Here is a 15,220-nt window from a genome sequence, read left to right on the forward strand (position 1 = left end):
TAGAAGAGGATTGTAGAGGTTGGGCGCACTTAATAATAATTGGGACGCAATTCTCAAGTTGAACTAATATTTCTGAGTAGTATTTTCCCTACTCATTAATGCCACAGTGGTAGCTTTTTGAAAGAGCAATAATGAATACTATTTCTGTTAGCTGTGAACAGTATGAGTTAGAAGGAACACGTTGGGACAGAAATAAACAATTGATACTAATGCTTTATAAAGTTTCCATCAGTTTATTCTGAAATTCCACTCTTGGCATTTACAAATTATCTGTACATGATGACCTTCACTGAAAGTATGAAAAATAATTATTTGGACATGTGTCAGACACATTCATCAATTTACTTTCCTTTCTTAACATTTGCAATTTTTTCACAGAATTCAAATGGTCCAATAACATCAGTCACAACTGGCTGATGAAGAATAGTTTTAAACCATCTTGTCACATTGACGAACTTCTTTTGATTTGCTGGTTCTAGAACATGACGATACAGACTTAGAATGGCGCAGAATACGGATATATCTGCAAGAGTAAGCCTTTCTCCAACTAAAAATGTTTTCTTAAGAAAAATTTTGTTTAAATATTCAAATATTTTCTCAGTTTCTTTCTTTGCCTGTGCAACGTTACAACTTAGAGAGGAAGCTCCAAGACAAGAATATACCCATGAAAGAGCTGCTGGGGAAATATGATTGTCTGCAAAACTCATCCACTGCAGTACTTCTGCCTGAGAAAGCAAAGAATTGTCACCTTTCAGTTGGCTGTTTGCCAAATAAATGGCAATAGCATTAGCATCAGAGAGATATACATTTTTCTTATCATCTTCAAAAGCAGGAACACCATCAAAAGGAAATTTTGATATATATTCAGCATTCTTCTTGCTCTTCCCCATGTCAGTATCCCTCTGAACCACAGAAATGACATGTTCTCCATATTTTGCAGCTATCTGACACTGTAATGATTTATGACTTCCATGATGGATATAGAGAACAGGCCTATTAACTTTAACTGGGCACTGCTGAGCACAATTCACATCATTTCCCAGTTTCAGCTCAGCATATTTAATAGCCATTTGAATAGCATTTTCAAGGCAACTGGTATTACTACCAGAGGCTTGCGCAGATTCTGGTTTTCCACCTCCTTTTCCTTGCATCATACCAGATACTTGCTGGATCCATTCATTTGCTTTTAGTCCTCGGTTGATCAAGTTCTGCAACACAATATGTTTTTGTAAAACACCATATTAAGAGAACTTTAAATTGTCAAGCATATTATACGAGCAATGTTTAATCAAATAGGTAGTGATTATTGTTCTTTGCCTTTTGACATTTTAAATACTAAAGTGAACTGAACAAAAAAATGATATGATAAGAGCAATTATTATGAAGATAAAGTAATTTAATGATGATAAAAAATAACTGATGCCATGAACTGGAAGTGCCATTCCCATGAAAAACTTGTTAAAACAGAATTAAAAATAAGTATCTCACATAATGTGATAAGGAAAACAGACACCCAAGGAGGCTGGCCACACACTAGTTGATTTCAGTGACAACCCACAAATATAAATTTGACTAAATGTCAGAGTTGAGTGGAGAGAAGCCTCTTGTAGCCATAGATGTAGGTGTAGGAAACATGCAGCAGTCCTCAGCAGTTAGGAGGCCTAAGTTAATTGCAAACTCTAACAGAAAGAAGAAGGTTCTCCTACTAGGTAGTTCACATGGTAGAGGTGTGGGCCAGGAAGTGTTCGGGAGTGAGTAGTAGGTCACCAGTATTGTGAAGCCTAGTGCATTGTTGGGTCAGGTGACTGATAGCATAGGGGAGTTACGTAGGAATTTGATGAAAGAGGATCAGGTAGTGATTGTTGGTGGAGCAGAGAACAGTCCTGATAGGGACAAGGAAAATGATGTAGGTGTTGACCTGGTAAATATAGCTACTCAAACTGGTGGCACTAAAGTGCATTTCAAGCAACTGTTTCAGTGTCATGATTGGCCTCGTCTAAATGTGACTGTTAGGTGTATTAACATGGGGCTGGAGAAGGCATTGATGGCAGAGGGCATGGGTCGCATTGCAATGGTGCCATTTGAGTCTATCAATAGATTGCACCTCAACAGGTATGGGAAGGGAGAGGCTGGCAAAGCTTATAAGTGACAGTGTAGTGGGTGGTGATGGGATCACTCATGGAAGAATTCCTGCATTAGTTGGTGTTAGAGCTGCGCCTTTTTTAGATTGAAGTCATCTGGTAGGTATACCTGCTTAAAGGAAGTCCCTCTAACTAAGGAATCACCTTCAGAGGAGGTCAGGCATCCAAGTAAAGAAGGAATTAGCATATTTCATCAAAATATAAGACATATTAGACATAAAGTTAGTGAACTGCTTATAGTTGTTGATTCTGACATTATTGTTATATCGTAACACCACTTAAACAATTTGACAATTCAGAGGCTTCCTTCACCAGGATACTAATTAGCTGGCTGTTTTTCAAGGAGTTCCTTGCGTAGTGGGGGAGTGGCTGTGTATGTAAAAAACAGTGTCCTGTTTGAGTCCATAGATGTGTCACGGCACTGCACCGAACAGATATTTGAATGTTGCACAGGGGCAGATGAATTTAGTGAAACTAAACTTCTACTTGTTGATGTTTATAGGTCCTGTAACTCTGACTTCAGAGCATTTCTGCTCAAGCTAGAGCAGGTGGCTTGCGGAGTATGGATGTAGATGTAGATGTAAATGTAGATGTAGATACTCCTCTGTGATACTACCAAGGGGGAGACTGAGTCAATAATTAAATCACTGAAGACTAAGGACTCTCATGGATATGACAGAGTGCCTAGCAGAATATTACAGTACTGTGTTGCACGTTAGCCCTGTGATGATGAGGTCCCATACTCTGAGGAGCATAGGGGACGATGCGGGAGACCCGCACCACCGACTAGGCAAGGTCCTAGCGGAGGTGGTTTGCCATTGCCTTCCACTTAGCCATATTTGTAATTTTTCTTTTCAGAATGGTCACTTTCCTGAATGATTAAAGTACTCTGCATCTACATACATACTCCGCAATCCACCATATGGTTCATGGTGGAGGGTACCTCGTACCACAACTAGCATTTTCTCTCCCTGTTCCACTCGCAAACAGAAAGAGGGAAAAATGACTGCCTATATGCCTCTGTACGAGCCCTAATCTCTCTTGTCTTATCTTTGTGGTCTTTCCTCGAAATATAAGTTGGTGGCAGCAAAATTTTACTGCAGTCAGCCTCAAATGCTGGTTCTCTAAATTTCCTCAGTAGTGATTCACGGAAATAATGCCTCCTCTCCTCCAGAGACTCCCACCCGAGTTCCTGAAGCATTTCCATAACACTTGCATGATGGTCAAACCTACCAGTAACAAATCTAGCAGCCCACCTCTGAATTGCTTCTATGTCCTCCCTCAATCCGACCTGATAGGGATCCCAAATGCTTGAGCAGTACTCAAGAATAGGTCGTATTAGTGTTTTATAAGCGGTCTCCTTTACAGATGAACCACATCTTCCCAAAATTCTACCAATGAACCGAAGACGACTATCCGCCTTCCCCACAACTGCCATTACATGCTTGTCCAACTTCATATCGCTCTGCAATGTTACGCCCAAATATTTAATCGACGTGACTGTGTCAAGCGCTACACTACTAATAGAGTATTCAAACATTACAGGATTCTTTTCCCTATTCATCTGCATTAATTTACATTTATCTATATTTAGAGTTAGCTGCCATTCTTTACACCAATCACAAATCCTGTCCAAGTCATCTTGTATCCTCCTACAGTCACTCAATGACGACACCTTCCCGTATGCCACAGCATCATCAGCAAACAGCCGCACATTGCTATCCACCCTATACAAAAGATAATTTATGTAGATAGAAAACAACAGCGGACCTACCACACTTCCCTGGGGCACTCCAGATGATACCCTCACCTCCGATGAACACTCACCATCGATGACAACATACTGGGTTCTAATACTTAAGAAGTCTTCGAGCCACTCACATACTTGGGAACCAATCCCATACGCTCGTACCTTAGTTAGGAGTCTGCAGTGGGACAACGAGTCAAACACTTTCCGGAAGTCAAGGAATATGGCACCCGTCTGGTACCCTTTATCCATGGTTCGCAGCAAGATATCATGTGAAAAATGGGCGAGTTGCGTTTCGCAGGAGCGATGCTTTCTAAAGCCGTGCTGACGCACGGACGGCAACTTCTCTGTCTCAAGGAAATTCATTATATTCGAACTGAGAATATGTTCGAGAATCCTGCAACAAATCGATGTTAAGGATATTGGTCTGTAATTTTGAGGATCCATCCTTCTACCCTTCTTATATACAGGCATCACCTGCGCTTTTTTCCATTCGCTCGGGACTTTACGTTGGGCAGAGATTTGCGATAAATGCAAGCTAAGTAAGGAGCCAATGCAGTTGAGTGCTCTCTGTAAAACCGAATTGGAATCCCATCAGGACCTGGCGATTTATGTATTTTCAACCCATTCAGCTGCATCACAACCCCAGGGATGTCTATCACTATGTCCTCCATACAGAAATCTGTACGAGACTCAAACGGCGGCATGTTTGTACGATCCTCCAGCGTGAAAGATTTCTCAAATGCTAAATTTAAAATTTCAGCTTTCGTTTTGCTTCTTCCGTTGCCAGGCCAAACTGATCAGTGAGTGACTGGATCAAACCCTTCGACCCACTTACCGATTTTACATAAGACCAGAATTTCCTTGGGTTTTCAGCAAGATCTTTTGCTAAAGTATGACAGTGGTAGTGGTTGTACGCTTCGCACATCGCTCTTTTTACAGCAGCACGAATCTCTACTAACTTTTGCGTGTCCTCATTCTCCCGATCTTTGCTTCCTGAGCCATCTCCAAATTGCGCTGTTAAACCACGGTGGGTCTTTTCCGTCCGTAACCCACTTTTTCGGCACATACTTCTCCAATGTGTGATTTACAATGTGTTTAAAATTTGCCCATAATTTTTCCACGTCCATCGTACCGGAGTAAATGAAGTCGATTCATTTACTAAGTGGGATGCTAACAACCGCTTATCTGCTCTTTTTAGTAAGAATACCCTCCTAGGCTTCTTGACCGACTTTTTAACTTTCGTAACCATAGTCGTAATGACAACATCATGATCACTAATCCCTGTCTCAACACTGACACCGTCGATGAGGTCTGGTCTGTTCGTGGCTACCAAATCTAAAATATGTCCATTACGCTTTGGCTGTCGATTTAGCTGCTCAAGACAGTTTTCGGATAATGTGTTCAAAAGTAATTCACACGACGGCTTGTCTGTACCACCTGTAATGAATCCATAGACATCCCGGTCCATACTAGGTAGGTTGAAGTCGCCTCCACCTAATATAGCATGATCCGGGTACTTCTGCGATACAGAGTGTAGACTCCCTCTGAATGGTTCTAGAATTGTCACGATGGATCCTGGTGGCCAGTAATAACACCTGACAATTAACTTTATTTCTTCTAGCCCTGTTAAATGTGTCCGGATAACTTCACAATCACACTCTACTTCGACCTCAGTAGACAAAATATTTTTGTCAACAGCAATGAAGACACCAGCTCCTACAGTGTTTAATCTGTATTTCCGATACACGTTCCAACCCTCACTAAATATTTCAGAACTTCCTATCTCAGGGTTCAGCCAGGTCTCAGTCCCGGAAATAATTTGCATGCCACACGCTTCCTGGAGGGCAGTAAATTCAGGAACTTTATTCCGAACACTTTGAAAATTTACTGCTAATATCTTAATAGCTGAGGTGTCTTTACACTGAGCGCGTCTTGATTTCCCTGCCTGCACATCGACTGGTGAGTGTTCATCAGGACACCTCGCACTACTGCCTAGCCTAAAAATCCCCCATGTGCACGCCACAAGTATTCTGCTACCCGAGTAGCTGCTTCCTTTGTGTAGTGCACCCCTGACCTATCTAGGGGCGTCCTACAATTCCCCACCCAATAGCGCAAGTCTAGAAATCTGCAGCCAAGACCGTCACAGAGTCGACGAAGCCTCTGCTTGAGACCCTCCACTCGGCTCCAAACCAAAGGACTCCGATCCACTCTGGGAACGATGCTGCAAATAGAGAGCTCTGCTTGCACCCCGCGTGTGAGGCCAGCGGTCTGCACCAAATCCGCCAGCCGCCCGTATGAACTGAGGCTCGCCTCAGAAGCCAAGTAACAGGCATCACTGGTGCTGACGTGAACAACTACTTGCAGATGACTGCACCCCGTACTCTCGATAGCTGCACGCAAGGCCACCTCCACATCTTGGATGAGGCCCCCCCCGCAGACAAACCGAGTGCACGTTGGAATTCTTTCCAGCCATGTACGCTATTTCCCTACGGGGCTCCATCACCCGCCTAACGTTGGAGCTCCCAATAACCAGCAAGCCTTTGCCCCCCTGTGCCTGCTCGGGCCCTGTTGAAGGAGCGGCCACCTGTCCATTGACAGGATGAACTGGTGAGGCCAGCCTCCACATTGACCCTCCACCTCGAGCGACGCGAACGCGTTTCAGTCCACCACTCACCCTGAGGTGAGGGTGGCCCCAACGCACTGGGTACACTAGAAGGTGCCTCGGCGGCTGAGTCAGCAGACGCAGCAAGTGACACCTGGGGTGTCGCGAGCGATGCACCAGACCCTCCGCCGTCGCTGCACCTCGAGGCAGCAGCCTGAAGGCGACTGACCATGGCCAACAGCACGCTCCGCTGCTCGCAAACTGCGGCCAGTTCCTCCTGCGCCCGCACACACCCTATCCATCCTACTGCTAATATCTGGACGTATAGAGTTGCAACAAATAAAACAGCAAGATGCGACTGCACAGTTGTGTCACCAGCGCCAAATTGAGCTGCGATATATGAACAATTACTTACGAACTAAGCAATCAAATGACCATGACTACGCCACTATACAGATATTACAATGCGATCCTACCCCTGTCTTAGTACAAATGACAACCGCCTACACGATGTTACACTCTACCATTATTAAAATTTGATACTACCCCTTTCTAATTCAAAAATATGCAAATATCCGAAAAAATTCATCACGCAAGCACACAAACACACAAAGTAATTTGAATTAAACTTGCAGAACTAATACAAAAAATTGAATATATGACTAGTTTCTGCTACTGCTGCTCGCACACATCACTCTGCAAGCACAGATGAAACTGCACTGGCCTCTGTCTGCTGCTAACTCAGTAGTAAAGCAGCTTTATAAGATGGGACAAAGGGATAATGTAGACATTTTTAGACCTGTAGACATTTTTAGACCTGTAATTTCTTTGACTTTCCCGGCGATTTGATGACATCTTGTGGAAATCGGGTTTTCTGCCGGATATCAGCATCCTCCAAACACGATATTTCGACGTCATTACTTGACCTCTTCATCAGGTGTTCCCTGAGACTGGCTGCTTGCTGGACTGGGTCGCATATTTATGCCTGCCCGGTGCCTGGTGTTCTGTTTGCCTTTCCCTAGTCGGTCCGCGCCTGCGAGTCGCGCTATCCTGCCGCTCTAGGTGTTCCCTATTCCGTCCGTGTCTATATGCTCTCTAGTATTACAGGTAATTCTAAAATATTTCTGTTTGCTTATGACACTAGCTTGGTTGTAAAGGATATTGTGTGCAACATTGGCTCTGTTTCAAATAGTTCAGCTCATGACTTTTAGAAAATAAATTAATGTTAAATCATAGTAAGACACAGTATTTACAGTTTCTAACAAAATTCAACAAAATCTGATGTTTTAATTTCACACAACAGGCATATGATTACTGAAATTGAACAGTTCAAATTTCTGGGTGTTCGTGGAAAGCCCACGTTCAGGATCTAGTTCAAGGACTTAATATTGCCATTTTTTCTATTCGAACGACATCTGAAGTAAGGGATAGTTCAACACAAAAATTAGTCTACTTGGCTTCTTTTCATTCGCTTTGTTGTATGGTATTATATTTTGGGGTAAATCTTCCCATTCTATAAGGATTTTTTTGGCTCGGAAACGGGCAGTTCGGGCAATAAGTGGTATAAAGTTCACGAACCTCTTTTCAACCTCGTTCACTAGTCTGGGTATTTTGTCATTGCCCTCTCAATATATATGTATACTCCTTACTGTCATTTCTTGTTAACAATATTAGCTTATTCCCAAGAATTAGCAGCTTTCATACAGTTAATACTCGGCAGAAATCAAACCTGCATTTGGATCGGACTTCCGTAACTCTTATGGAGAAAGGTGTGCAGCATACTGCTGCATCCATTTTCAATAAGCTACCTTACGGATTCAAAAACCTTAGCAGTAACCCACCTGCTTTCAAATCTAAACTGAAGAGTTTCTTTATGGGTCACTCCTTGTAACTGCTGAGGAAGTCCTTGAAAAATTAAGCTGATTCTTATGTAATCTTGTTGTTTGCGTTTACTTAAATTTAAGGCCAGACTTTTTTTTTTTTTATTCATAAACATTTTATTTTATCTGTTATTACTTTTATGTTGTAATGTCATGTACTGACACGTTTCATGACTTTGCAGATTTGATCCTCAAATAGGTCCTTCAGAACCAGACATGTAAACGGAAATAAATAAATAAAAATCAATGCCAATGACTATGAATCAGATCCATACGTCAGAAACATTGCCTTTCAACAAGCCATTTTTTGATCCATTTTGTGCAATTTTTCTTTCAAGAAATATATGAGTACACACCACATAAATCACTGGCGACCGCCACCATTTTCTTCCTTTTATCACCCACACTAACTTTCTGTCAATGATCTAAACTACTTTTACAATTAAAAATTTACTACAATAAAATAATGTCTAAAAACATCACACTGTACAACATACTTTTGCTAATACAGAGTCGCAACTACTGAAGTCTGTCACCCGAGGCCTCTGACTTGTTAAGCATGCACTACAGTTCTGGGTCCATGGACAAATCCACTGGTTTACACCCACATGAAAGAATCTGGCCTACGGCATATCTGAGATATTAGGTCAGACAGGCGAGGCCTGCATGTTAGTGGAAAACAATGGGCCTAAGATCAGCAGTCTAGAGCCATCTATCATATCCACAGAACCAGCCCAGGGTTCTGACCTGATGCAGGGGTTTGCTCATTTGTGGCTAGCTAATGGCTCAGTGATTGTAAAGGCATTCAAGACATGATGTGGTCTGAAATGTTCGTGTGTACTGGTGCAATACGAGTTTTAAAGGACAGTACAATAGGAAACAGATCAAGATAGCTATAAGCAGGATAGGAGGGTGTAATACACAAGCTTAGAAACTAATCTCATAATTTCTGCTAGTATGAAGAGAATGAATTACAAACAACTAAACTCTACAGCATTCAGACAGTGTTGTTTCCTCAAATCCCATGTATAGTGTCAAACATCTCTTTCACTTGAGATACTTCTTGATACACTAAAGACACTGATGATGTATTTTCGATCCGATATGCCCTTCCGGAAAAACTTCTCTGAACAATCTATCTTTTCTCTCTGAAGAAGGAACACAAAACTTACAAAAGCTTGGAATATGGAGATTTCACACAGCCAGCTTGTATAAGGCTTGGCTCGAGGAAAGTGTATGTAATCTTGTATTCCTGACAAAAATATGTAACTGATCACTCCAAAGTCATACACAATGCAATCTTTCTTTTTCAAACATAGACACAAGTACCATTTATGGACAAGTCAGACAATTACTCTATTCTAGTGATATCATCACAAAATGATACTTTTGCTCCAGCAATCACTGTTTTTTTTTTTAGACTGGTTTCTGCTATTGTCTTCAATACCTGTAAGCTATATTGTATAATTCTTTTAATTACTTCCCCTCTTTCACTTGGATATGAGGCTTCCTATCTGTGATGAGTTTCCCTTCTTGAGGTTTTTGAACTGACAACCACAATTTTATCAATTTGTTCCTTGAAATATTTATAAATTTTGCATTGCTGCCAAGCTATAGACTCCTGAAAAGGAAATTTGGAAGGACAGTCTTCATGCACACAGCATAGCAGTAGTCTGCGTAGCTATAGATTTTGACCACTTTCGGATGACTATTGTCAAGTAACAAGTACTTCAGCAGCAAAACATATTCAGGCACACACTCAGGAATATTGCTATGTAATGATAGCAATGAAGGATTGAAGGGAGGCGTGGAGGAACACAGTAGTTCATTAGAGACAAAGCAAAAGCTAAGAATGGACAAGGTAAGGCCAGAAATAAATTGTGGGCTTTCTGGAGGAATCATCCTGGTAATAACTGAATTTCCCAAGAAAAGCCACCAAGGAAAACCTAAATGTAGATGACCCGATGAGGATGTCAATCCCACTTTTTCCAATGACATTATCAGTGTCTTTATGCTACTCAGCTTTACAATGGTATACCAAGGGAAAACATGCAAAGGCACTATTCATGATGTAGTGAATTGCATGGAACACGATAATGTCAATGAGAAAGTGCAGTATTAATAATACCTGGAACTGCTAATTGTTCCGCCTAACACCCTCTCACACAATACACATTTGCACTCATACAGCATATCACACATACATGGATTTTACTCCTCTTGAGAGTGGACGAAGAATTGTTAGATTATAGGAGCTCCACAGACACAAAGAAAATATTTTGATGGTAGATCCCCTCACTTTGAAATAACACAATATACACTCCTGGAAATTGAAATAAGAACACCGTGAATTCATTGTCCCAGGAAGGGGAAACTTTATTGACACATTCCTGGGGTCAGATACATCACATGATCACACTGACAGAACCACAGGCACATAGACACAGGCAACAGAGCATGCACAATGTCAGCACTAGTACAGTGTATATTCACCTTTCGCAGCAATGCAGGCTGCTATTCTCCCATGGAGACGATCGTAGAGATGCTGGATGTAGTCCTGTGGAACGGCTTGCCATGCCATTTCCACCTGGCGCCTCAGTTGGACCAGCGTTCGTGCTGGACGTGCAGACCGCGTGAGACGATGCTTCATCCAGTCCCAAACATGCTCAATGGGGGACAGATCCGGAGATCTTGCTGGCCAGGGTAGTTGACTTACACCTTCTAGAGCACGTTGGGTGGCACGGGATACATGCGGACGTGCATTGTCCTGTTGGAACAGCAAGTTCCCTTGCCGGTCTAGGAATGGTAGAACGATGGGTTCGATGACGGTTTGGATGTACCGTGCACTATTCAGTGTCCCCTCGACGATCACCAGTGGTGTACGGCCAGTGTAGGAGATCGCTCCCCACACCATAATGCCGGGTGTTGGCCCTGTGTGCCTCGGTCGTATGCAGTCCTGATTGTGGCGCTCACCTGCACGGCGCCAAACACGCGTACGACCATCATTGGCACCAAGGCAGAAGCGACTCTCATCGCTGAAGACGACACGTCTCCATTCGTCCCTCCATTCACGCCTGTCGCGGCACCACTGGAGGCGGGCTGCACGATGTTGGGGCGTGAGCGGAAGACGGCCTAACGGTGTGCGGGACCGTAGCCCAGCTTCATGGAGACGGTTGCGAATGGTCCTCGCCGATACCCCAGGAGCAACAGTGTCCCTAATTTGCTGGGAAGTGGCGGTGCGGTCCCCTACGGCACTGCGTAGGATCCTACGGTCTTGGCGTGCATCCGTGCGTCGCTGCGGTCCGGTCACAGGTCGACGGGCACGTGCACCTTCCGCCGACCACTGGCGACAACATCGATGTACTGTGGAGACCTCACACCCCACGTGTTGAGCAATTCGGCGGTACGTCCACCCGGCCTCCCGCATGCCCACTATACGCCCTCGCTCAAAGTCCGTCAACTGCACATACGGTTCACGTCCACGCTGTCGCGGCATGCTACCAGTGTTAAAGACTGCGATGGAGCTCCGTATGCCACGGCAAACTGACTGACACTGACGGCGGCGGTGCACAAATGCTGCGCAGCTAACGCCATTCGACGGCCAACACCGCGGTTCCTGGTGTGTCCGATGTGCCGTGCGTGTGATCATTGCTTGTACAGCCCTCTCGCAGTGTCCGGAGCAAGTATGGTGGGTCTGACACACCGGTGTCAATGTGTTCTTTTTTCCATTTCCAGGAGTGTATGATACACACTCCAGGTGTGTGTGTGTGTGTGTGTGTGTGTGTGTGTGTGTGTGTGTGTGTGAGTGAGTGAGTGAGTGAGTGAGTGAGTGAGTGAGAGAGAGAGAGAGAGAGAGAGAGAGAGAGAGAGAGTGAGAGGGGGGGGGGGGGGAGATACTGAGAACTGTTTTCAAACAATGGAAAATCCATGGTGGTGGTTAGTGTTTAATGTCCCGTCGACATTAGAGACGGAGTGCAAGCTCGGGTTAGGGAAGGACTGGGAAGGAAATCGGCCGTGCCCTTCCAAAGGAACCATCCCGGCATTTGCCTGAAACGATTAGTCCTCCTGAATGCGAGTCCAGTGTGCTAACCACTGCGCCACCTCGCTCGGTATGAAATGAAAGGGATAGATTGCCACTCACCATATAAAGGAGAACCTCAGTTGGAGAGAGGCATAACAAAAAAAAAAAAACTACTACACACTGAGCTTTTGGTTAACAGGTCATCTCCTAAAATCAACACCACACACACATCCACACAAGTACTACTCACATACACATGACCACTGTCTATGCCAGTCAGAAAGGGTCTCTGGCTGAGACAGTGGTCTTTGGTGTACAAGATGTGCTTGGGTAAATGTGTGTATGTTGTCTACTTTATATGATGGCCTTTTGGCCGAAAGCTCACATGTTTATCACTCTTTTGTTGCACTTGTATGTGACTCAACATCTCTTCTATAAGCTGAGTAGCAATCTACTTTTTCTGTAATATTGTCATTGCGTATTGTCTTTTTTTATTGTGCACATGGAAAGCCATACTGAGGAATGGTCTGCATTTTAAACATAGGATGGCAGTTGTGGGAATTTAGCGAGATGAAATACCCATTTGGATGTAGCAACAGGTATTCCGTGGATCCTTCCCATCTTGGAGATGTGCAGACTTCCTAAGAAAATGCGTCATAGTAAACATATGAATTCAAAAGGAAGCTAGAGGGACAGTGAGTGAGAAATTTATTATGGCTGAAATGTCATATTTGTGCAAGCTGTTGATGTCTGAAGTATAAACAAATATACCCAAAGTCAAATGCAAATATTTATTTTTGAACTCTCACACATAAGTCCATTGTCTCTGACTGCCGAGGCAAGACTTGACTTGTGTCTGGTCTTGGCAGCCAGAGACAGTGGTGATGTGTGTGTGAGTTGTATCTGCATGCGCGTTTGTGTGTGGTCTCTTCAGAAGAATATCTTTTGAGCAGTCTTTCATTGTGCCTGTCTGTGGCTCAACATCTTCACTATATGGCAAGTAGCAACCTATCCTTTTCATAATATTGTCAGTATTCCATCCTGGATTTTTCCACTGTTTGAATTAAATAAACTTATATCTGATGGAGAAGCAGAAGTGATAACAATTTATTCTTTGAAGTTAATCAAGATTTTGAATTTTGGAAGAAGTTGCAATATAGACAATAAAGAGTAGTTACAAGTGAAAAATATATGAGGAAATTAAAGAGTACTGGAAGTAACTACACTAATTAGCCAGAACATTACGACCACCGACCTACTACTGACACAAAACTGTCCAGGCGATAGCAATGTCACCTGGCAGGGAATGACTGCGAGTCAGAGGCTAGCCGCAAATTGAGACGCGTATAGCGCGTGTGGCGCGACGCAGCGCAGCGCGTGTCTTTGTAACATCACAGGTTCAAATGGGACCGCGCAAATTGCGACGTGACGCGACGCGACTAGGACGCGACACGCGCCTGCGACAGGTCGCGCGGCGTTGTGGTTGAGGCACAGTTTCTCGCTAGCACCGTGGGAAATTTGAGGCGGGGAGCGGAAAAGTAGCACGGTCATATGCTCACATCGGAACGGCGCATATGAGCAGTGGTAATATTGCCCATACGATAAATTTTGCCTTACTGTGTACTGAATTTTATTGCCTTTGTGTAGTATTTCGTTTTTCGCCATTTAAACGCTCCAGCTTTCTTCGTTAGCATGTTATAATTTTCTGTTACTTATATGTGCATAGTTTTGTTTTGTTTTTCTTCTGTCAAGAAAAATGTATACTTCAGTAACTGATGAGCCATTGGCCACTGGAATTGCACCATATGCCTCCGCGATGTTTTCAGATCGCAAGAAGGGACAGAGGGTAGTAAATAAGGAAGCAAGGAACATTATAAAATCAAGTGATTAAGAATCAAGGCTGGAAGTAAAGCAACGTTATCTTCTCGCTGCCTAGTAAGCTAGCGTATCTGTACGATCTGTTACAAAAATTTAGAAAGGGATAATCTCCACAGGTGTGATCCCTTTGTGCATCTGGTAAAAAGCGTCGAAGATTTGAAGTATAGGAGTTTCACTGTGATTACCCTGATATGGATGTAATAATGTAATACGACACACTGTACTACATGCATGTGAACAACATACTTCCACTGCAAGCTAGAAACAGTCGAAAAGCAGTCACAAATAACGATGTTTTAATTGGTTCGCCGTGATGAGAAAAAGCATTTCAATTGTTGCATGGACATTATCAGCATTAATAAACTAATTATACAACAACAGGCTACACAAATGAAGAAAATGGTCGGTATTATTACGAAAGTAGGAACATCCTAAAAGAGTGTTATGATGAGATATATTTAATTTGTTGAAATGTGCTGCTGACAAAGACAGATCTACTTTCATGACAATGTTTTTCGAACTCCATCTCACAAGGCACACATGGCTAGCTTGCGCATTCCTGTCGCGCGCATTATCCCTCGCTGCTGACAATACACTCACCATTGTGTTGTGCGACAGATCAATTGTTTACTTTTCTCAATAACAACTATTTTATTCGCGATCACGTATTGTCAGTTTGGCAAGCCCTAGGTGAGTAAACAGTATCTGGCATGTGCCTATCATTCCACCTGAAGGAACGCTCGTCATTATTTTAATACTGCTCAGATCAAGAGAAGGAATAAAATCCTTTGGTAAGTTTCCATTCCAGTCGCTCAGTGTTAAAAATACGATGGGTTACGGGGATTCCACCAAAATTCCAACAGAATTGCCAATCTGTTTTTGTGTGAGTTGTTAACCTTTTCTCATTCGAAGAAGCATCACCATTTACGAGTAAAGGCCACATTTCTC

General features: G+C 43.1%; 1 protein-coding gene across 2 annotated transcripts in view; it reads right to left on the reverse strand.

Moving 5' to 3' along the window:
• Positions 1-210: 210 nt before the first annotated feature.
• The window catches only part of LOC126236775 (alanine--tRNA ligase, cytoplasmic), a 205,355-nt gene continuing 190,345 nt past the window's right edge, over positions 211-15,220 (reverse strand). For both annotated transcript variants that reach the window (XM_049946353.1, XM_049946352.1), the window contains one exon: positions 211-1,208. In XM_049946353.1, the coding sequence (XP_049802310.1) occupies positions 342-1,208 (867 nt within the window). In that variant the 3' untranslated portion in view covers positions 211-341. The remainder of the gene's footprint in view (positions 1,209-15,220) is intronic.

This window comes from Schistocerca nitens, chromosome 2 (genome assembly GCF_023898315.1).
Source record: "Schistocerca nitens isolate TAMUIC-IGC-003100 chromosome 2, iqSchNite1.1, whole genome shotgun sequence".
Taxonomy (NCBI): Eukaryota; Metazoa; Arthropoda; class Insecta; order Orthoptera; family Acrididae; genus Schistocerca; species Schistocerca nitens.